This window comes from Pygoscelis adeliae, unplaced genomic scaffold (genome assembly GCF_000699105.1).
Source record: "Pygoscelis adeliae isolate BGI_AS28 unplaced genomic scaffold, ASM69910v1 Scaffold120, whole genome shotgun sequence".
Classification (NCBI taxonomy): domain Eukaryota; kingdom Metazoa; phylum Chordata; class Aves; order Sphenisciformes; family Spheniscidae; genus Pygoscelis; species Pygoscelis adeliae.
Window position 1 is genome coordinate 167,402 of NW_008824032.1, and position 24,144 is coordinate 191,545.

At 41.2% G+C, this 24,144-nt stretch overlaps 1 protein-coding gene across 1 annotated transcript in view; it reads left to right on the forward strand.

The window, feature by feature from the left end:
* The window catches only part of EPHB6 (EPH receptor B6), a 57,471-nt gene extending 34,686 nt beyond the window's left edge, over positions 1 to 22,785 (forward strand). The window contains exons 6-16 of the mRNA XM_009328566.1: positions 9,927 to 10,051; positions 11,171 to 11,333; positions 12,183 to 12,297; positions 15,102 to 15,157; positions 15,273 to 15,392; positions 15,800 to 16,047; positions 16,987 to 17,202; positions 18,816 to 18,965; positions 19,115 to 19,308; positions 20,560 to 20,715; positions 22,293 to 22,785. Coding sequence (XP_009326841.1) covers positions 9,927 to 10,051; positions 11,171 to 11,333; positions 12,183 to 12,297; positions 15,102 to 15,157; positions 15,273 to 15,392; positions 15,800 to 16,047; positions 16,987 to 17,202; positions 18,816 to 18,965; positions 19,115 to 19,308; positions 20,560 to 20,715; positions 22,293 to 22,401 — 1,652 coding nt within the window. The 3' untranslated portion in view covers positions 22,402 to 22,785. The remainder of the gene's footprint in view (positions 1 to 9,926; positions 10,052 to 11,170; positions 11,334 to 12,182; positions 12,298 to 15,101; positions 15,158 to 15,272; positions 15,393 to 15,799; positions 16,048 to 16,986; positions 17,203 to 18,815; positions 18,966 to 19,114; positions 19,309 to 20,559; positions 20,716 to 22,292) is intronic.
* Positions 22,786 to 24,144: the final 1,359 nt, after the last annotated feature.

Consider the following 24,144-nt stretch of genomic DNA (forward strand, 5'->3'; position numbering starts at 1 on the left):
CAGAAAAACTGAGTTTAGCAGCTGGTGTGGTTGGGGCAGAAGCTGCCCTGGAGAAGATGGCAATGGGAGATCTTCTCTGGGTTAGACAAAGCACGTTGCTTCATTGTGCAAGACAGGGGACAGAATCAGGGTTTGACAGGGATTTTGAGCATCAGCTTGCCACAGCAGCTCTTCGAGAGTGTTTCGTCATTTCCTCTTCACCTTCTCTATCTCCTACTCTTCTCCATTTCATCTTCTTATACTTCAGTCAGTCTTTCTAGCATTTTTCACCTGTTCACTTTTCTTTTTTGTCTTTCTATGTTTTGAAATACTCTGTTTTTCCATCCTTTCTTGCTCCTATACACCACCTTCCATTCTCCTCATTTCTGTTCGTACTCTAGTGCACTTTAGCAAGTGGTATCGAGTGTTTCATCAAATCTGTCCACCTTTGCCTTGCTGCTATCAAAGTAAGTGGAAAATAGAGAGACAGATAGGCACTGTCTAAAGATGAAGATACAGTTAAAGATACAGATAGGTGCTGTATAACAAGCAAGAATGTATACAATGATATTTACTCATCACCTATATACATAACCCTGGGATGGGGTGTGTTAATACTGTGCAGTCCTGTGGGTCATAAAAGGATGTGAAAACTACAGTTTTTACAGCTTCTGGAGAGGTGTTAAATGGAATTTTGACAAAGGGTTCAGAAGCAGAATCACCATTCCTATTTTACTGAAATTGCTCCGGGTTCTTTCACATGCCATGTATTTTCTTCTACCTTGTTCTTGCCTTTTCAACCTTGCTGTTCTGATAAGTGGTCTTGGAATATTATTCTTCTGTTAATAGGAAACAAAGATTTTTTTTTTTTTGCCTTTTACGTGGTAGAAATACTAAAATATGTTGTACAGTTGATTCAGAGGTGGTGTGATCCTTGTAAACTAGGAACTAAACCGCAGGGATGACTAAACTAAAATACTAATGGCTTGTGTGGGCAGTCAAAGGAGGGGGATAGATTGAAGACTAGGTCAGACTGATGGATAGCATACAGAAGGCTTATATATATGGAGGAAAATGGAGAACAGCATCAACCAAATTCTGATTTTCTGTAAATATCATGTACAAGGACTGGAGCTGGAGAGAGCCACATGCATACAGGCATACAGTTCTGCTAAATGTCAACAATAAGAGACTGGGCATATGTTGTTCTTTACAAGCATGTATAAGCTGTTATGGAGAGGAATTGTACACAGCTTGTTTAAGAGGATATAATGAGGAATAATGTGATGAGGAGAAGAGGGGGAACAATTTGAACTGAGTGACAGAAGATGTCTGTAAACATTCAGAGATGTGTAAATGTTAAACAAATCCCTAATGAGATTCCACAGTGTAGTTGTGAAAATCCCTGCAAAACCAGGCTTCGGTAGAGCTCAAGAGAAATGCTGCAAAACCAGATGTGGCATCATGATGTTGGTTACATCACATCTTTTCATTTCTGTTTCTGTGCTACGGAAAGGAAGGGAATATATATACACCCCAAGTAATTTCCTACTGTTACGAGATACCAGGGGTTTGACAATGTCTGTTTCTTCCCTTTGAAACATTACCTGACGGGCATTGAGTAGCAGAGAATGTATAGGATACCCGGTCCCCTTAAGAGGCTGGCTGCAAGTGGGTGATCAGTTTTTGTTTACAGTAAAAGAGATGGCTGGGTAATTTCTATGGAAATTCCAGGCAGTTCCTTTGGCTTCTGCTGGAGACAGGCGAGTGTTCTATTAACATCCTAAAGAATTCTCTTTCTTCGTGCTTCTTATCTCAGCCTTCTTCATCTATATCTGAGGTGACTTAATTGAGTAGCTGCTTCCTTCTCCTGCCTGGAATCACCAAATCTACCCTCTTCTTTTGCTTCTGTTAGACTTTTCTGGCCGCTCCTATTCCTCCAGGTGTCTCTTGGTGTCTCTGGGTATGTTGGGTGTCTCTCTCTAAGGGCCCTCTCCTGTGCACTGAAGCAGTTTCAGGGGAGGCCAACTTTCTTAAACAGCAGTGTGTACTGAACGGCTTCTTTTTGTGTTTGTTTTTTTTTTTCCTTGCTCTTCCTCAAGATTGTTAGGAGTGAGCTTGAGATGAGCTGCCCTCGATTCATAGTGACAGCTCATACTAACAAGGCCCTGCTTCCTCCATCACGTGACCGGTCTCATCCATACCCCCTCCCTTTGATCTCTTCAGCAGCTTTTCACTTTAACATGGCTTATTGTTGTTGTTGCTGTGTTATTATAACAATTATTATTATTACTATTATTAGACAAACAGAGATAGACATTTCAGAATCTTATGTTCTGAAAGAGACAAGGAAGGGACAGGAAGGCATGAAGGGTATAAAAAAAGCAAACTGGAGAAAGATAAGCTTTCAGAATAAACGGCCATAGCAAAAATTTTCTCTCCATTGAATTAAAGGTGACCAAAGAAGGACCCTCCAACCCTGGCAGTTTCTGAATATTCTGCTTACTCATACATCAGTCACAGTTCTCTTGCTTCTTCTAGTTGCTGATCCAAAAAAAACCTCCTCCCCACCCTCTGCCCCTTTGTTAGAGGTATCTTAGGCAATACTCTGTGCTGGAACAGTCCTACTTTTCTTTTTCCCCTGCTACCTATTCGCTCTTCATCTTTGTCTCCAAAACACTGTTCATCTAAGAGTTTGCTTACCTGCTAAACAGTCTGCTAGCCCTGCTTCAAAGTATGGTAGGATCCTTTGGTTGTACAATCACATTTTTCTGTGGTAGCCTGATTATGATGTTCCTTCTCTTCAGTGACTATGTGTTTGAAGACAGAATAAGAAGAGCTGGCACTGAAAAACTTCCTTTAATATAGTAGGACTTAACCTTCTATAGCAAAAAGCATCTGAAACCTGTTTGGATAGTAATAGTATGACACGCAAATATGATATGCAAATTACTAGAAGGAAAAACTGTCCAGAAATGAGAAAAGAGAGAAGGGAATTGCTCTCAGCTCAGGTTTGAAGTGCTGAGGGGGAATACCTAAAGAAGTGTCAGGATGTATAGAAAGATGCCAGGAGGCTGTTCCAGATAGCATGAACTGCATGAGGAAAGGCTATTATGTAATTGTAGTGGAGTTATGCTTCTTCACAGAGGGGAACCTGACACAAAGAAAGCAAAGCACTTAAAATCCAACCATATTATTAAAAAAAAAAATAATCTGACTAAAATTTTAATGATTATTTTAACATCTTCAAGTGTACTTATCAGGGCAAACAAATATCTCTTCTCATGTCTCAGGACAGAAGTCAGGTTTTCATTTAAAGGATTGTGAAAAAACTTCCTCTGTGCACAGCTGTAACTACCTGTCCATTTTTTTTCTACACCTTCCAATGAAGCATGTAGTAATGTCTGTTACCAGAGACACGCTACTGAACTTATTCATTCGGACAGTTGTTACATTCCTAGAAAGAAGAGGAAGAGATAAAGGCAGCACAGACTCAAATGTTGGAGCAAGTCTATGCAGACTTTTCAAAGCAAGTAGATTTTTTTTTTAACTGAATCCAGACATTGTGAGAGCTAATGGAGGTATGTAAAGATAAAGGTTATGTGACCAGGTTGATTTGAACCTGTGAAAAGATATTAGCAGCCTTCTACATCAGTTGGATTCAAAGCAGCGGGACCTGGCAATACCAAAAATCTGTAGAACTGCAGAAATTAAAGCTAGACAGTCCGAAGGCTTGTGTAAGAGGCTGAACAGGGACAAGGACAGTTATGGGTAGTGCCAGGAAATTTAAGCGGACCTGACAGAAGATTTTCAGGTGAAATGGTGTGAGAAGAGGAAAAGAATTAAATATCAAGTATGATTATGAGATTATGAAGGGAAATGGATGAGTTCCTTGAAGATGTTTGCTTTTCCAAAGAGAGACAGAGCAGGTTTGCCCAGTTATGACTGGGACTTAATAAAAATTCCTATGGTCACTCCACAAAAAGAAACTATTCCAGTTTCTCTCTTTACTGTGCCCTATCTCTGCAGCATGAGCAGAGAATGAATATGCTTGTTTTCACATTTCAGGTTTCAGCAACTGTTTAAATGAAGACAGAAACTTTTTGAGCAAGTAGAAATAGGAGGTGCATAAAAACATGGCACCTTGTGATGTAAAGGATTTTTTCCTGTTTATTAGGCATGAGTGGAACCCATACACAAAAAGTAGTAATAACAGAGGTAAGGGAAGTGAAAATAACTAACTAATTTGCCTTTCTAAAGCACTCGTCATCCACAGGAAGTAAAGTATAAGGTTATGACAGAAGACAACCCAAGATACTTTTAAGACATTTTCAGTTATTTAGAGAAAGGGTCAGAACTAAATGGAAGTCTGTGGAAAAGACATAGGACATTTTCAAACTTAAGATAAGATATTAAACACACAAAGAAGGCAATGTCCATGCTGTATTCAGACTGATTTTCCTTGAAGATGATATGTGGGAAGATGTGTGGAACAAAGCTAGGGTCTTCATGCCATTTGCTCAGAATATGGGGATAATAGGATACCTGAAGAAGTAATGAAGGAGAAACAGGAATGTGAGCGTGGTAGATCACCAATTAAGTGATGACCTGTGAGCCAGTTGTCTGAACTCCTGTTGTAGTCCATGGATGTTTAGTCAGTACTGCTGAGTGATTCAACTGATCAATTGCTGATTAGGTTCCACTGATTGTGGTGTTTGGGGATGTTATAACTACTGTTATACTAGTCTGCACGTCTTTCACATTCCTTCCCTACCTAGTCTGTTTATTTAGGTAGATTTTTAGGCTTGCAGGCACATGTTGCTGGTCTCAGCAGGTACTACAGGCAAGGACATCAGCTTTGTTAGAAAACAGCAGAAACTTGTCAAACATTAGCAAATCAGAGAATGTAGCATTTTCAAGGTACTCAAAACATCTTAAATCTACCCCTGTGTGCTATCAGGAAAAAAATTGTCCCACCATGTAGAAGAGTTGCAACAAAAGCCCGCAAAAAATAGATTCTTGGAGTTGTATTTAACTGATGGTTGGACTGCTTTACAGCTTTAATTAGGGTTTAGATACGCATCAATTTTCCATACATTTGCTATTTTATAAATAGTATACAAAAAGCAGTCCTTTTTCAGTCTTCTTAGAGGTCTTATCTCACAACATGTTGTTTGCACTCAGTGAATAATTAGAATAGAATAGAATAGAATAGAATAGAATAGAATAGAATAGAATAGAATAGAATAGAATGCAATGCAATGCAATGCAATGCAATGCAATGCAATGCAATGCAATGCAATACAATACAATAGTTCAGTTGGAAGGGACCTACAATGATCATCTAGTCCAACTGCCCAGATTGGATTGGATCAGGCCTTGTGATTTCAGCTGTCATTAGACACAGACCTAGCATGTCACCATTTATAAACCCCATGTGAAAAGAGCAAAATGAATGAAAGTGACCAATCAACATAGAACTGGACACTTGTATACATGAAACAAGCTTTGAAAGCAATATTCCGTTATAAACATTTTTAATAGTCGGCATGCATACAAAGGAAAATACTCATCTAGCACTTCTGTGGCAGCAGATGTAGGGTAGTTCGGGTGTTGTCTTAAGACATAAAACATTGCACTTTATATTTCCTAATTTATTAACACTGGAAGAATGACTTTATCGTACACTTCTGACAGGAAATATGTACTTATTCCACCCACAAATATGTTCACATTTCACAACACCTTAGTATTAGTATTCACATCACTTTAGTGTGAAATTTTTCAGAGGAGAAACTAGATATCTCTCTTAATTGAAGTGGTGGGAGAGCTCCCTGTCCAGTGTTTCGTAAGTTTTGTCCTTAAAAGAGAGGCAAACACATGTATCAAAATCTGAACTCTGTCTCAGAGAGGTAGATTAAAGACAACCTGTCTTGCATTGATTCATAGCTATTTTTATTACTGAGCATTTTTACTGGTTTAGGCTTTTGCCTTAAGTAGTATCTGCTTATTAGGTACGTATCACTGAAATGACTATTTTTAATACAGCAGACTGCATTATCCTGGGCATCCCCAACACCACCACCCGATTACCTTGAGTGATGGACATACCTGGATAATAGGGACATTCTAGAATACTGCAGCACATGATCAAGAGATACACACAGTGTAACTCTGGGTGAAGCCACTCCAGTCATTTTTTTCTTATGCTTCCTAATATTTCTAATTCCACTAGTTGTAACCTGCTTCTGCATACTGCCCATCTGAGTAGAGTACCATTTATTATCATTGTCCTGGTGCAGATTTTGCTGTGTTAAATGTACTACGCACAGTGCCAGCTTATGTCTTTGTACCATTGGCAAAAGATAACCTGTTGATGGGTAGCTGAAAATTGATAGTAGATATTAACATCAGAATGGATAAGTTTTAACTAAAACACAGGTCAAATATTGCTAGTTGACTTTGAGTCAACTCCTTCCAGGTAGGGGAAAAATTGTAGGTTGGGAAGAAATGAGAAGGATGAGAAGAATAACTGTTGGGGGTGGGAAGGAGAGGAATGAAAAGAGGTGGGAGGGCAGGAATGGAAGGGAGATTTAACTCCGATCATTCTGCAATATCTTCATTCAAAACTAGAAGGAAGTGGGCTCTTCCCTGGCAGTGTAGCTGTGTATTTAGGTTTGCACCTCTCCCTGTGTGTGGTTTATGTCCCATCAGAAGGAAGTTAACCTTTTCACAACATTAAAATGTAGCAGAATCTGTCTTGATCAAATGTTAACTGACCAGTTATCCCATTCTCCTCACATTATCATTTGAATACAGTGTTCTTCATTTGTGTCTTAAATGCTAAATATGGTGTTGGTTAATTGCTGCTGTCTTCCATCCTTGTCGCAACATTGTCATTAGCAGGTGAAGTAGTTGTGCAATCTTGTTTGAAAGACAAGCAATTGTAAGAAATAAAAGGAGTAAGGATGAGAGAAAGCATTTTATTGTTTATACTCTTACATTTTTGTTTCATTAACATTTTTAGCTCGTTCCTACTTGCCTGAGTTGTTTGGAGCCCATTTGAATTGTGTCTTTCAGAATAATTGTATCTTGTTATTAAAAACAATCCTTTTATCTTTTTCACAATTATGAGGGAAGAAAATGCTATTCTGCAGTTTTGATCATTTGCCAAATGTCTCTGCTTCATTCCTCACATCAAGGAATTTTATGTCTATTGTGTAAAACCAGTGGAGTTAGGTGGCAACTTTTCATCTGCATGCTTTTTCTGCAAAATTTAAATATTGCTGAAAATGTTACTTCCATTAGGAAAATGAGGGTTCCCTAGCTGCCTACTTGGAGGTTTCTTGGCAACATGACATTTTGCTTGGAGAGAGAAAGCAAAACTTGAGAAGAGCTTTGTGGACAGACAACTGGCAGGCTGAAAGATCCTCTTCCAATTATCCTGAAATTTTTGCTTGGAAATCTCTTCCTAAGAAGAAACTCAGATTATTTGAGCTTTTGCATGAGCTTGGAGTGTGTGTGTGTGTGTGTGTGTGTGTGTATAAATTCATGGATGCTTTTTGTAGAAGTGGATTTTCATTCTCCAGAAAGCTTCATATGCAAGTGGCTTTAACAACCATTCATCTCCCTTCCTGCTCTGAGGACCTTTTTTAGAAGAACTAACTACTTCAGGAAAGGGCCTGCTATTAAATAGATGTTCTGCACTTATGTTGTCTTCAGAACATGTGAATGGTGCCTCTAGGAGGACAAAAAAATGAAAAGCAGAACTACCCCAAATAGTAGCTTGAATTGTTTCTCGTTGTAATCTAATTTTAGTTCAGTGAACAGTGTTTGAAATCATTAATCATATAATCTTCAAGATAATATTTTGTTTCCTTCCTACTGATTTAATGAGTTTCAGCTTGGTGAGATGTAATGGCAATTACACAAGTCTTAAAGTCTTGAACTGAACTTCAGACTTTTAGAATAGCCGATCAAAAGATTTCTAAAATCGGTAGACACAAGTTCTTGCTTGCTTTCTGGTTTAGATTCGTGCATCCAAAGCCCTCTTCTATGTTTGATGTCCAGATCCTTGCTTTGTACATAAAGGGAAGTTGAAATTTTCCCACAGTAATTAATATCTGACACAGACTATAAGCATTTAGTACCATAATGGAATCAAGAGAGCTAGCAGCTCCATCTGGGTAGTATGCCAGGCTGGCCTGTTCACCAAAAGACAGAAACTTAGCAAGCTATGTAAGAACAGACAGAAAAACTATATGTGAAGCTTCCACACATACACACTTAACAATGACCTTGAGGTGGTGGTTCCAGACAGTAGTGCTGGTTAGAAGCCTATTCACACTGGACTTCTGTGGATCAATGGCCTGCAGAGGGACTGAGAGTCTCAAATACAGTGGTAGTTTTGACATCTGGGCAACAATCCTGACAGGGATTGGCCTGAGATCCAGGAGCTAGTCTGAACACAAGGCTGCTCTACAGAGGGATCTGGACAGACTGGATCAATGGGCCGAGGCCAATTGTATGAGGTTCAACAAGGCTAAGTGCCAGGTCCTGCACTTCGGCCACAACAACCCTATGCAACGCTACAGGCTTGGGGAAGAGTGGCTGGAAAGCTGCCTGGCAGAAAAGGACCTGGGGGTGTTGGTCGACAGCCGGCTGAACATGAGCCGGCAGTGTGCCCAGGCGGCCAAGAAGGCCAACGGCATCCTGGCCTGTATCAGAAATAGTGTGGCCAGCAGGAGTAGGGAAGTGATCGTGCCCCTGTACTCGGCACTGGTGAGGCCGCACCTTGAATACTGTGTTCAGTTTTGGGCCCCTCACTACAAGAAGGACGTTGAGGTGCTGGAACGTGTCCAAAGAAGGGATTGAAGCTGGTGAAGGGTTTAGAGCACAGGTCTTCTGAGGAGCGGCTGAGGGAACTGGGGTTGTTTAGCCTGGAGAAAAGGAGGCTGAGGGGAGATCTTATCACTCTCTACAACTACCTGAAAGGAGGTTGTAGCGAGGTGGGTGTTGGTCTCTTCTCCCACTTTAACAAGTGATAGGATGAGAGGAAACGGCCTCACGTTGTGCCAGGGGAGATTTAGACTGGATATTAGGAGAAATTTCTTCACTGAAAGGGTTGTCAGGCATTGGAACAGGCTGCCTAGGGAAGTGGTTGGGTGACCATCCCTGGAGGTATTTAAAAGACTTGTAGATGTGGTACTTAGGGACATGGTTTAGTGGTGGACTTGGCAGTGCTAGGTTAACACTTGGACTTCATGATCTTAAAGGTCTTTTCCAACCTAAACTATTCTATGATTCCATGATTCTATATCAGGCTATGAAAATGAGACGCTTTCATTCTCTATGATCTGCAACTGAACTGGGACCACTGAACTGAGGAATGCTTCAAAGTCTGTGCCTTAATGTGTCAGTGTTCTCATCTGCCTCCGTCTTCTGGTTTGCAATGTAGTGAAAGGCCTCCATTACTCTGATAGCCCATACTTGATTTTTTTCCTCAGGCAAAGAATTATAATCTGGGGGAGAAACAGAAGAGAGGTGGTGTGCTCTGCTTTTGCTCTGACCACTGTTTGTTCAAGCGTGATCCTAGAACAAGGCAGTGGCACTGAACACCTTGTCATCTTGCATGTAAAAATTGCAAATTTGAAGATCAGAATAATGTTCCAGCTACAAAATAGATAATTTCATAATTCCTGTGCATGATCAGTTGGATGTGGATTTCTTCATTTTCTTTCTGTCCAAGTCAGTGACTGTATGTCCCAGTAGAGTAGAATTGTGCCTGGATTTTTTCTGGTTATTTTATAAAGTATTTTGTAATGCAAATTAAGGGAAATTGAAGGAAGAGCTGCCCTAACTTATTAACTCATCATAATGAATATTCAATTATAGTTAATTGTTAAGATTATCCCTTTGCAATCTCTCCTTCCTCTCTTTTATTCCAGTCCCCTCTGCTGTCCCTATGATGCATCAGGTGAGTCGTACTACCAGTAGCATCACACTGTCATGGCCTCAGCCAGACCAGCCCAATGGGATCATCCTGGATTACCAGCTACGCTACTTTGACAAGGTGAGCAGAAAGTGATGCAGTGCTGATTGTTGTATAGTTGTTATGCAAAAGAGAACAGGGAAATCCTCTGTCTGGGAGATGCACCGCTGGATCAGGATGGATAAGGTGGAGAAAAATGCTTCAGTTATGAAGGAAGAATAAGCTGTAGCAAAAACAGAAGTTCATAATGTACACTTCATCTAACATGAGTCCATCTACATGTCCCAACTTGGAACCATCTAGGGACAATGCAGATAAAAAAAGAGAAGACACTTGTAGCTAAGCTAAAAAGCTGTGGCTAACAACCTAATCAGTTTAGCACCAGCTGACACAGGTAACAGTGGAAGGAGCTGAAGTTTTCAAATGTGTATATGGGAATTGGACTCACGGCAACATTCTGTCATGTGTTTGTGGAGGGAAGTCCTGTGTCCCTATTTATGCCTGGACAGACATCTCTAAGAAATTTTGGGAGGAGAAATGCACTCTTTCATTAACTAAGTGGCAGATATCAGTTACCTGTTTAAGTACTGGAATTACAGGGTGGCAGATATAAAGTTGTTCTCCATTCACATCCAGCTGATTTGAGGGGAAGAGATAGGTAGGGCTGTTCAGACAAGCTCCCATTCCATATTCTTGTTCTTTCATATAAATAGTGTTGCAGGATTGTGCAGGGCTACTGTTTTTCTAGCAGTAAAGGGGCCTGCTATTTGTAATAACATGTCTAGCAGCTTCCTTGTTACAGCATTACAGGTGTTCTTGCTCTGGATTCTCCTAGGAGAATACATGAGTTTGGAGCTTGTAGAAAGCAAAATTTCAGGACAGGCTAGGGCTTTTTTTATGGATATGCTTAGCAAGGAACCACAGGACAAGGTAGTTTTGTCTCTCACTTTTGTTTAGGTCAGGACTGAGGGTCTTTGGCAGAGCGTTGTGGGAAGCCCAGGCCTAAGGGAATGAAAAGCAGCAGTGAGGAGCAATGAGTAGTGTGCGAGGAAGTCAGATCTGGAATAGCGGTTGTGGTTGGGAGACTCTGTAACGGATTGAAAGAATATTGGGCTGACATGGAACTAGCATTTCTTGATGAGGACAGCCAGCGGTATGGGCAGAAGTCTCACATTCTTTTTTGGTCACTGATGTTCACAGGCAGAAGATGAGGATAATTCATTCACCTTAACTAGCGAAACCAACATGGCCACCATATCAAATCTGAGCCCAGGCAAGATCTATGCCTTCCAAGTACGAGCTAGAACAGCAGTGGGCTATGGCCCATACGGTGGAAAGATGTATTTCCGGACTTTAATGGGAGGTAAGTGCTACCATTTTGTACTCAGATCTGCACATGACCATCCTTCACTTGTGTGTGTCCCTGAGTGTATTAGCTTATCCTCTGGAGGACTGCTATCAGACACTCCTACTCAACTTGTATTTCTGTATATCACAATTTGCATATGCAGATTTGTTCACTCAAAGAAGCTTCATGCTGTCAGAGCATATTGTTTACACTCCCTTAGCTTCACTATTGCCATATTCCCCAGTCCTACTCCTTGTTGCCTCTGACCAGCAGGAGCAGACTGTCAGTAGAACTCTCTTTAGGAGGTTGTTACAGTACCTAGCACTATACACTGCTGTAGTTTGATGTCCAGCTGTCACAGGACATCTTACAGCTGAATGCTCTGTGAAAGTCTTAAAGACAGGTGGGACACAGGACATATACATAGGAGCTTGCCTTCCAGCAGTATCACCATCCATTCATGCAGAGAGTAACATATTACCTTGTGATACTCTTTGGTCTGGATCAAAGGTACTCATGTATGTCATCTAAAAGCTAAATTAATTGGGGACAATGGCATCAAAGCCCAGGTGTAGAGCTAGCCTATACTTAGGTATAGGCGATGGACCAGGGGAAGGAAAAGTGGATTCAGAGGGAGCACTGGCTTTTCAGAAGTAGGAAGGAAGGCACTGGAGAAGCACATGGCTGAAGGGGTAGAGGGATAACCAAGTCAAGCATTTGTTGAACTGTCAGGACTAGTCTGGGAAGCAAAGGGCTGGTAGGGGTGGAATTATGGGTGAGACCTAGTTGAGTAGAAGGGAAACGCTAACAGTTCCTGTCCTTTGCATTTGTGTGTGTGTGTATGCATGTGTCTTCCTTTGCCAGGGGAGCGCTCGGAGATGGTGCAGGACCGACTGCCGCTTATCGTGGGCTCAGCGCTCGGTGGTCTAGCCTTCTTGGTAATTGCTGCCATTGCCATCCTTGCCATCATCTTCAAGAGGTGAATTCTTTGACCTGCTCGTGTGCCAGTGCCTGCACTGCAGACAGTGGAACTTTCTTACCCCCGCTACATAACCCCAACCCAAGGGAAACAGCCTGATCTACATTTATCCAGATGTCCTTGAGATGCCATTTTCTAATTAAGGAAAGATCTTGCCCCATTGCTCCTATCTGAGGAGCCTCTCTTTTGGTAAACCACTCAAATACTTAGCTGATATTTGGCTAGTTAGCAATAAGAACACAAGGGAAGCATTTTAAAGTTGGTGCTCAAAAGGTACTTAAATGCATCACTGTAAAGAAGTGACTAAATTGCATTTTAGGCAAGCAAGTGGAGAATTAAACAATGTAATGAAGAAGGACTGGTTGAATAAGTATTTAGATCCACCGATTTAGAAGGTGCTAAATACCTTTTAACCAAGGACCAAGGACAATTCTTATTTGCTGAAGAATAAAACCCAAATACAACCCCAATGGTTCCATGGAACACTGACTCATAAAATATAGGTTAAAGAAAGCAAATACCACTTCCCATTTTGGGAAGAAAAAAGGGCAGATAAGTCAATGTAGAGATAATCTGTTAGGGCAAAAAAGAAGGACAGAAATTTTAAAAAGAAAGAGAGAAAAGTAAGGGTTGCTAGCAGAGCTGTGTAGAGGTACAAAAGTAAACAACGGGGGGTTTGTTATTTGAAGAAAAGAAACAGTCATTACCTGCTCCTTGAATTTACTGAGGTTTGGACTTAATCCCCTAGACTGTCAGTAATGGATTTCTGTATCTTTGCTCTACTCTGCCTCTGCACAGGAGGGACATTTTAGCTTTTTCTGCTGATCTAAAAAAAATGTATGAACTACTTAACTTTAGAAAGTGACATCTAGTTTTAGTTATTTCTTTTTTGTTCTCTTCCCTTTTCTACATTTGTTTTCTCCTTCTGTGTATATTCTCTTTTAATATTTTTCTTTCTGGTAAGAAAAGAATTATCAAATATTGTTATATTTGCATTGTTGCCTCCTTTGTAGCTTTGAACTGTTAAAAATATAGTTTCTTGTTACAGCTGAAAATGTGATATTATGTGCACAACTCAATAAAGCGTATATTTTTCTAAAAAAAAAAAACAACCCCAGAATAAATTAATATTACCAAAACTGTGTTGGGGAAAGACATTAATGGGTTTCTGTAAATGTATCTACATGAAAGGAAATATCATAAAAAATGGATTCATTTATACTTGAAGGATCATGTGCAATTAATAGACAGTGGTTCAGAAAAAGTGGAGATACCAAATTTCTATTTTAAATTTGTCCTTAGTAAGAAAATTAAATTTGAAGATATAGGAAATGAGGAACACCACATGAAATGAAGAATTCTTTAAAAGGTTGAATATACGTAAAGTCAAATGCTATGATTTTAACTTGTTTTTGTAAATTGTTGGTGGTATGCATGGTCCAGGCAATATACAATGTGAAACACTTACCTATTTTAGTTAGTTGGGGTTTTTTTATGATGGAAAACCACTAGTATCTCAAATAACCTATAAAAAACATGAATGTAGACCTGACTTTCAGATGCAATAGCAGAGGTAGAGCTATTAGGTACAAGCCTCCAGTAAAGCCAATTTCTTTCCACAACACAAAGAACAGATTTTGAAGGTAGAAATATCTGTGCGTTTGCAATCTTAGCAGAATTTAAAGAGATTAGCCTGACAAGTAAGAGTATTACACAAAGTTTCCTGTAAGAATGACAGATTTAGTTCTGTTAGTAAAGAAAAGTAACATAATGTTCCATGATACTCTTGTCTTCAGATGCTAATTGAATCAGCAGCTAGAAGGTCTTGTGCTGAAACAGCAAAGCATGAGTTGACACAAATCCATGCATACAACAGGGATAGTACAGGATACCATAGGGTTTAATTTACAATCTGGTCTAATTAATATGTTTTAGAAAAGGTTGTAAACTAGCATGAATTGTACATTTTTGGAAAAAAAAAAAAAAGAACACTGTTGGGAATAAAGGAAGTGACTTGAAAATGGAAAATATATTTAGAGCAAACTAAGAATAACAACTAGATCGTGGGAAAAAATTGCTTGAATAACGTACATTTAAGGGGAAAATGAAATCTGAGAAACGCCTATGTTGAGAAGGACGTATGCTTACTGGAAATTAGATGCATAAATGCATTACGCAATAAATATTACAATAATAAAGACCATACCTGTTTTGATCTGCACATGCAAAAATCACATCACGGAACAGATTTCTGTCCATCTGGCTCTGTGTGGTTTGTTTTGGGTACTGTACTTACGAAAAGAATAGTCAAAGTAAATGCTTTTAAGAGACCAGGAGGAAAAATAAAGAAGAATTAATCTTTGGGGGAAATTCATACAAATTAAGCATTAGAGTAAATGGATCTTAGAATGTCTTTGAAAAACTTAAAAGGCGTCACAGGAGATGGCTTAGATTAGTATTGAAAATAATAATTAGTAGTAATTAAATGAAATTAAAATGCAAATTTAGCCTGAATAGCAAGAAAACTTCCAAGACAGTAATGTTAAACTGTCATTCTTTTTTTTCAGGATAGTGCTGGAGGCCCTATCTTTTGTCATATCTAAAGTGGGGATGCAAACTGGTGTAAAAACTGCCATATAGAAAACAAGCATGCACTGGTTACCAAGAGATGGGCAGGATCTTAACACCCATCTTCTGTCTCTAAATTCAAGGCTTGTCTGAGTCTTACATTGAGAAGCCTGCCCCAACACCCTATGAGAGGCTCTTGTGTGTGTTTTGACTTTCCTTTCCTTTATATCCTGCAGTAAAAGGCGAGAGACTCCATATACAGACCGCCTGCAGCAGTATATCAGTGCACGAGGTAAGTGTTCGTGAACAACAGATGGCAAGGACCTGTCTCTTTTCAGGACTCATTAACACCCATGTCTCTCAGGATTTGATTCTGGTGATGTTTTGGGCTGTCTTCTCCACTGCAGGACTTGGAGTGAAGTATTATATTGATCCTTCAACCTATGAAGATCCCAATGAAGCTATTCGAGAATTTGCCAAGGAAATTGATGTGTCCTTCATCAAGATTGAGGAGGTCATTGGATCAGGTAGTGTGAGAATCTGCAGATTTTGAAGTGCCTTCTTGTTCACCTTGAGACCTGACACGCTACTGGCCTGAAATGGACCCAACCATGGTACATCAAGTGTCTCAGGATAGCTAACCTTCATTTTTACCAAAATTCATCTTAATCTACTTATCCTTAGATGCTGGCTCCAAACCAAGTTTAAAACACCCTTTGAAGACTCAGAGCTCCTCATTTGAAACCTGAAGATGTAGTTTCCAGCCTGACTGAATTCAGAGCCTTCATCAAGAACTTTACCTTAATCCAAACAGTCCTAGTAACCCTATTTCCAAGCAGCACCTGGAGTCTTCCATAGTAGAATGTTTTAGTGCACCTGACTAAAAATTTGCTGTGTTTCCTTACTTGAGGTGTGTTTCTTCCCTCCCTGACAGGAGAGTTTGGAGAGGTGTGCTTTGGGCGCCTAAAACACCCAGGGAAGCGTGAATACACAGTAGCTATTAAGACCCTGAAGTCAGGTTACACAGATGAACAGCGGCGGGAGTTCCTGAGCGAGGCCAGCATCATGGGGCAATTTGAGCATCCCAATGTCATCCATCTGGAGGGTGTGGTCACCAAGAGCCGACCAGTCATGATTGTCACAGAGTTCATGGAGAATGGATCACTGGATTCCTTCCTCAGGGTACCACAACCAGAGTCTCCCACAACCGTTACCTCTTCATCTTGCTGTGTGCCAGTCTCAGATCTGATAATTTTGCCTGTCCTTCCTCTTCACCCCTGTCTATAAGTCCTCAGTTGCCCTCTTCAGGTGCAATAGAAATAATAGCAAATTACCAGAGTAAGTGTTTTTGAGCCAACATGGTGAAAATATTCCAAAAGCTCACTCATCATATAAAATTTCTTCATTATTTTAGACCTCTCCAGCTCAAATAATTAATGGTAAACAGTATTAAATTGTTTATCTTTGTACACAGCCTTCTAGTTCCTTATGTGCATGCTCCAAAGTTTGCCTTTCTAATAATGTTTTTCAGACTTTACTCCACTGAAAGTTTTTAAGTTTCAACATTGTAATGAAGTAATGAAACTTGTAGTTATTTTTGGACTGAGGGTTTCCAGTGTTTTTTCTAGTAATGAAACATAAATACAGACATTTTTGTAGTATAGATGCTTCAGTTCTTTTTTTACTGATTCAGATGCTAATACAACCACAAATGCTTTGGCAGGTACATTATGGAGAGCACATGAACCCATTGTGTGGAATTGCATTAGAACCCATTGTAAAGATCTTAAAACAGTAAGAGCAGATTTATCTGCTCCCATTCATTTAGCCATCTTAACAGTTAATGAGACTAGGCATAGGATGCTAAAGGAGGATATGGCTGCAAGATGAGATTTGTCTTCAGAAAAAGATCACCAGTGTCTGACTTCATTTGAGATTCATTGCCTTAAGCCCACCCTCCTTTCTTATTTGCTGTCCCTGAACCTTCAGGTTTTGGCTGAAGTTAAGATGTATGTTCTTTAACTTCATAAATCAACCTTGTTACCTTGCTCTTTGTTAGTCTTCCCTGTTGGCTTCATGTTCTGTGGTCCTAAAAGCCTATGTTTGCCTCCTCACTTGCAGCAGAAGGAGGGACAGTTCAGTGTGTTACAGCTGGTGGGAATGCTACGGGGGATTGCAGCTGGCATGCGCTACCTTTCAGACATGAACTATGTGCATCGTGACCTGGCAGCACGTAACATCTTAGTCAACAGTAACCTTGTGTGCAAGGTGTCAGACTTTGGTTTGTCCCGTTTTCTGGAGGATGATGCTTCAAATCCCACCTATACTGGAGCTCTGGTGAGTTACCACTATGGAGTGAGTTACTGTAGTGCTGCCATCTATAATTTTTTTCTGTGTTCCTCCTTGATTTGGTGTACCCTTTTTAGTCCATCTTGAGACCAGAGAGACCAGTGGGGTAGAGTCTTCTATCTTGTGGGCTATCTGTTCCAAACCAGCAAAAAAACAAAAATAACTGAATATCTGATCCACTCTGCCATGTGAAATGGAGTCAGTGCCGTTCTTTGTGGAATGATGGTGAATAGGACAAACCTCATAACCTGATGTAGGTTTTATCTTTCCTCTTTCATTAGCTTCTTAGGGGAAGTATAAAGGACTGAAGGGGTGATTGAAATCCTGTACTACCACACTTTGAGGAAAGATTTGGGGTTTTCCTGCAGAAAAGATAATTGGCATAAGTATATTTATGGACTTACAACCAACCATCAAATGAACTTATTGCCTATGAAGGTCTGACACCTGTTATACATATCACAAAAGGGCTTGGAGTGTAATAGGCAGGTTGAAACTTCCGTTTGGTATGCAGAGGATGAAGAAGAATTCAGTCACTGGAAAGTCAAACAAGTTTTAGATGTATGTGTTTTGAAGATCCAGCACCTGAATGATATTTCGTCTGGCAGGTCATACCTGCAGTCAGAATGGTCAGGATGGAAAGAGGAAGAAATTAATGCTAGCCACTCAGTGTATCTGTCCTTGGTGTTGCAGGCTGGGATTGTTTAAATGGCTTTAGATTTCCAAGTGGTTGTGACTTTCAGGAAGATTTGACTATCTGGCACCTCTCAAATGCTGTAAAGAAGACTGTTGTGGTTTAACCCCAGCCAGCAACTGAGCACCACACAGCCGCTCACTCACTCCCCCCCCTCCGGTGGGATGGGGAGAGAACGGAAGAGTAAAAGTGAGAAAACTCATGGGTTGAGATAAAAACAGTTTAATAATTTAAATATAATAATAATAATAATAGAATATACAAAGCAAGTGATGCACAGTACAATTGCTCACCACCCGCCGACCGATGCCCAGCCAGTCCCCAAACAGCGGCCTCCCCGGCCAGCTTTCCCCAGTTTATGTACTGAGCATGACGTCACATGTTATGGAATATCCCTTTGGCCAGTTTGGGTCAGCTGTCCTGGCTGTGTCCCTCTCCCAGCTTCTTGTGCACCACCAGCCTTCTCAGTCGGTAGAGCATGAGAAGCTGAAAAGTCCTTGACTGGTGTAAGCACTACTTAGCAACAACTAAAACATCAGTGCGTTATCAACATTATTCTCATACTAAATCCAAAACACAGAACTGTACCAGCTACTAGGAAGGAAATTAACTCTATCTCAGCTGAAACCAGGACAAAGACATCTAAAAGTTCAAATCATCATGGGATTTGTAGCAGCAAGGTGGCATGATTCTGTTTTTTCATCTATATTTGTCAATAGAACAAGGTGAAAACCTTCAACATAGTTTGAATTTAAACCAACAATGTCTACAAGACAGCATCAACTGGACTGGCACTCCATGCTCAGAGTTGTGTTGTGCTACTGGCATCTGATCAGTTCAGTGATGTCATTTTCACAAATAGTCCTTATCTCACTAACATTCTGGTTGCTCTCTGACTGATTTCTAGGGCTGCAAAATCCCCATCCGTTGGACTGCCCCTGAAGCTGTCCAGTATCGCAAGTTCACCTCCTCCAGTGATGTCTGGAGCTATGGCATTGTCATGTGGGAGGTCATGTCCTACGGTGAGAGGCCTTACTGGGACATGTCCAATCAGGATGTAAGTTTTAGAAGTGGTGAGAATGTACATCTGCCTCTCTGTCTTGTATCAATTCAAGTAGAAGAAAGTCATACACCACCAAGTGATTGAAGCTTGTTTGTCTTTTATTTTCCCAGCTGTGATAAAGCTTTATTCTTCTTTTCCTGCAGGTAATTAATGCCATTGACCAGGACTATCGCCTGCCACCACCCCCGGATTGCCCAACTGTTTTGCACCTGCTGATGCTTGACTGCTGGCAGAAGGAGCGAGTCCAGAGACCCAAATTTGAGCAAATAGTCAGTGCCCTAGATAAAATGATCCGCAAGCCATCTGCCCTCAAAGCCACTGGCACTGGGAGCAGCAGGTGAGATGAGGATTTAGTGCACGATAGGGCTTGTCTCTGGGTAGGCGTCATGAGGAAAAGAACAGTAAATCAGGCTGTGGTATACTTTTTCCAACCCTCTCATGTAAGACTGGGACCAAATAGGAAGGAAAAAAAAATTGGGGGAGAGGGTTAGAAGAACTGTATATCCTGATTCACTTAATGGGTGATGAGGAGTTGTGAATGCTGAATGTGAGGAGGGATAAATCTCTTGATGAGGTGTACTGAGGATGAACATGAGTGAGGGATCTTAGGGAATGAAGGGAGGGACACATCTGGGTGCAGCTACACAAGATATTCTATGATCACACAGTACTGTCACACAAGAGGTGATGAAGGAAGAGACCTTAGCTTATGGAGGGAAGGAAATCTGTAGCTAAAACTAATTAGAACTGCAGCTTGCATCCCGTATTTTCCCAACTGTGTTTTGCAGCCTGATGGAACCAGAGGCAGGAGCTCAGCAAAGGAGAAGTCTCTGTAGGGGGTAAATGGCGCCAGGATTAGATGGCTGTTGGGCTGATGATGGAATTACATCCTGCTGGCCTGGAAGGTTTTTCCCTGTGGTTATAAACCTTGTCTCATTACAATGTACTCCACAGCTGGGGGAGGGGAAAAGTGCCTAGTCATGCCCAGTTTACTGAGAAACAGCACATAAAGACAGTTATAGCTTTGGGACAGATTCAGATGACAGGGAAAAGAGTAAATGCCATGTGTAAACAGTCATTTCTTTGGCCTTTTGCTGCTATGCTTTTATCTGATAGGTGTTAGAGCTGAAACAACGCACTCATTCTCTCATAGGTTACTTTGATCCAAGGAGTGCATCTAGGAGAGGGAGAGCTAGTCACAAAGGTAAAAGGTTATAAGGTCTCATCTCTGTGCCTCAGAAATCTCCTCACTGCAACTCTTTGCCCAGCTAATAGGTCTAGACCCAGAAAGTGTGGAAAGATCTGGGGCAAGAAGAATAAAATGTGCCTGAGAGAGTATGAAATGGGAAGGAAGGATCAATTTCTTGGGTTGGGTGGATTGTTTTCGGGCAGAAAAGGGAACACAGGTAGTCTAGAAACAGGGCATCAAGGTGGGAATTTAGGAATCAGGGCATGAAGAACAAATATCATTGTTCTGCTCCATTCTGTGCTCTTCAGAGGTTGCATTCTTTCCCTTTCATAACTGACCTTACTAGTGTGATGAGCTGATGTTGATAACTTGGGTTTTTAGAAACTGCCTCTTTTGCAGACCATCTCAGCCTCTCCTGAGCAACTGTCCTCCAGATTTCCCTTCACTCAGCAATGCCCATGAGTGGTTGGATGCTATCAAGATGGGCCGTTACAAGGAGAATTTTGACCAGGCTGGTCTGATTACATTTGATGTCATATCACGCATGACTCTGGAGTAAGTAGAGGGGCAGAGAGCAGGAGATACCAGACACTGATTTTTCCATGGAGAAAGTGAAAGCAGTCTGAGAAATATTTAGTAAGGGCTATATGGAGAATACATACACACGAAAAAGGAGAGGGAAGCCAGAGCAAAGTAGCTACTGTTTCTTACATATTATTAGGGCCTCTGGACACCCTCCATACCACTGTACATTTGTAATCTGTTTCTATAAGCACTAGTACTGATCCCGTGTACACTACACAACATATTGTCAGTGTTGCAGAGACTGTTACATCAGAATGTTCATGACAGCTGCCACAGGTATAACCACTTTTAAGGAGATATGTAGAACCAGCCATACCATATACTGGGTTGAAGTGTTATGTAGAAGACAGGATCCAGGAAAAGGACCATTCTTAGAATCACAGAATGGTTTGGGTTGGAAGGGACCTTTAAAGGTCATGTAGTCCAACCCTCCTGCCATGAGCAGGGACATCTTTCAGTAGATCAGGTTGCTCAAAGCCCCATCCAACCTGACTTTGAACGCTTCCAGGGATGGGGCATCCACAACTTCTCTGGGCAACCTGCTCCAGTGTCTCACCTCCCTTCCTTATATCCAATCTAAACCTATTCTCTTTCAGTTTAAAACCGTTGTCCCTTGTCCTGTGTCGTGGTTTAACCTCAGTTGGCAACTAAGCACCACGCAGCCGCTCGCTCACTGCCCCCCGACGCGGTGGGATGGGGGAGAGAATTGGAAAAGCACAAGTGAGAAAAACTCGTGGGTTGAGAAAAAAACAGTTTAATAATTGAAATAAAATGATAATGATAATAATATGGTAATAATAATAATACACAAAGCAAGTGATGCACAGTACAATTGCTCACCACCCGCCGACCGATGCCCAGCCAGTCCCCAAGCAGCGGCCCCCCCTGACGTCACATGGTATGGAATGTCCCTTTGGCCAGTTTGGCTGTGCCCCCTCCCAGCTTCTTGTGCACCTCCAGCCTTCTCAGTCAGTAGAGCATGGAAAACTAGAAAGTCCTTGGCCAGTGTAAGCATTACCTAGCAACAACTAAAACATCGGTGCCTTATCAATTTTGTTCCCATCCTAAATCCAAAACACAGTGCTGTACCAGCTACTAGGAAGGAAATTAACTCTATCCCTGCTGAAACCAGGACATCCTGTCACTACAGGCCCTGGTAAAAAGTCTCTCTCCATCTTTCTTGTAAGCCTCTTTTATATATTGAAAGGCCACAATAAGATCTCCCTGAAGCCTTCTCTTCTCCAGGCTGAACAACCCCAACTCTCTCAGCCTTGCTTCATAGGAGAGGCGTTTCAGCCCTCTGATCATTTTCATGGCCCACTTCCACTGCTTCTTTTTGTATCATAACCTACCAAGTTCTGCCGACACCCCCTCCACCCACACAAATTTGCCAAGCAAAAGCAGAGCCTTGTCAACTGTTTCTCAGACAAAGATACACATACACATACAGCCATACACATTGATTTGGATCTACAGGGAAATGGACTGGGACTGTTCAGAACAAGAAGCCCATTTTAACACCTTCCACATCCTCTATTCTCTTGCAGAGATATCCAGCGTATTGGCATCACCCTCGTTGGTCACCAGAAAAAGATTCTAAACAGCATCCAGCTCATGCGAGTGCATTTGAATCAGCTTGAACCAGTTGAAGTGTGATGTTTACACCATCCTTATTCCACTAGTCTCAAACTCTGGAAAGGTTCTGGGGAATTCAGAGGGATTTTCACTGTAAGAAAAAGAGATGTCAGTATGGTACTTGAAGACTTAATGCACCCAGAGAGTGCACACTACATGTCCTGTTCCATGAACAAAAACAAAGCCTTGCCATTATTTGAAAGCAGAGCTAAATAACTGGTGGCATTTAAATGTGGCTGACATCATACATTGGGAATGGGTTGGGGGAGGGAAGGTTATAATAACATGGGGAAGAGATGGAATAATAGCTTGGACAGATCACAAGCACCTGTTGCTTCTTCTCTGCCAACAAAAGGTATCAGACAATTTTACAAAGCCATTGGCAGGCTTTATCTGTGGCTGGGAGCCCAGCAAAGTTACAAAGACATAATAAAGACAACAAAAAAATTACCATTTTTCTCCAAAAGAATGCCATCATGGTGTGAGAGTATTACTCGGATGGAGATGAGCATCAGGCTATCACTTGGTATTGCCAGCTTGGTCCGGAACTCAAGTTCCAGTTAGTGCACAATATGTGGTAAGCAATAAGACATGTCACCTGGTAAAGAGGTTGAGAGTAAAGGGCTCAAAATTCTGTGCTATTTCATGTGCAGTTCTTGGGTCTGCTCCATGATGCAGGAGGGAAACTTATTAATCCTTTGTGCTGACTCAAGGAACAGCAAATCCTTGGTGCTACGCAACTCTATGGGACTGCAACAGAATGGAACAATAAGGATTCCTAGAATCCATCCTGCTGGATCTGCAAGTGGAGAGGGAAACAAATAGATTCTCTCAAGCCCATTCTTGAGAGGAAAGGCATAATATTCTGATATTCTGAAATCCTGAGCGCCTAGAATTTGGGTGTTGTTCTCTTCTGACCCCCTTATAGACATTGCAGAGCATGACAAAAAAATTTGAAGCCCTTTGCTGTTGAAAAATACTTGTTCTTTTTCTCACCCTAACCAGCTACATCAATGGGCACAGCTGGTTGAATATTGTTTCTGAAGAAAATGCAGACCTGCAGTAGTCAACTCCAAATCGACAACTGGAACAAGGGAGGTGAAACTCTTTCACAAGTTCCTGTCAAGAGTGATGAGGGAAGGATACCAGTCCCACAAGTCACTTCAGTCCTTAAAGGGAATAACAATGTCCTTGTTATCAATATCCTTGGGATCAACTATGTAGTCTGGTAGAGGTGCATGAGGGTGACCAGAATGACAGAGCTTATGTCTCCCTTCAGACAGACTAGTACCTGCTTAAGGAAAGATCTGTGAGGGGGAGCAGAGCTTCAGGACTGTATCTCTATATCCCTATGCAGGAGTATGAAAACATGAAGCTGAGCTTGAGAGAAAAACTCATAAACTATACAGTTGTCCACCTCACCAACACATAGGAAGGGAAATGGAAATGGCCTTGTTAAGCAAGACCCCAGTGAAGACATTACGTAAAAAGATACCTTCCTTGTGTCTAGAGAGGAAATAACCCTAGCTGTTCTGATTTGTGCCCATCTGTTGGCTCACTCTGAACTAGTCATGAACTAATTTTATTTCTCCAGCTGTCAAGGTTAGAATAGCATGACTTCTGTAGATACTACTCCTGTACAGATTTAAGGATTCCCCCAGTCAACCCAGCAACTGAAGACTGAGAAGCCACGTTTAATAGTTATTGAAGAGTCCCATAATATGATAGGAGGTGCTCCAGAATAGTTGCACTAGAGTAGCCAAC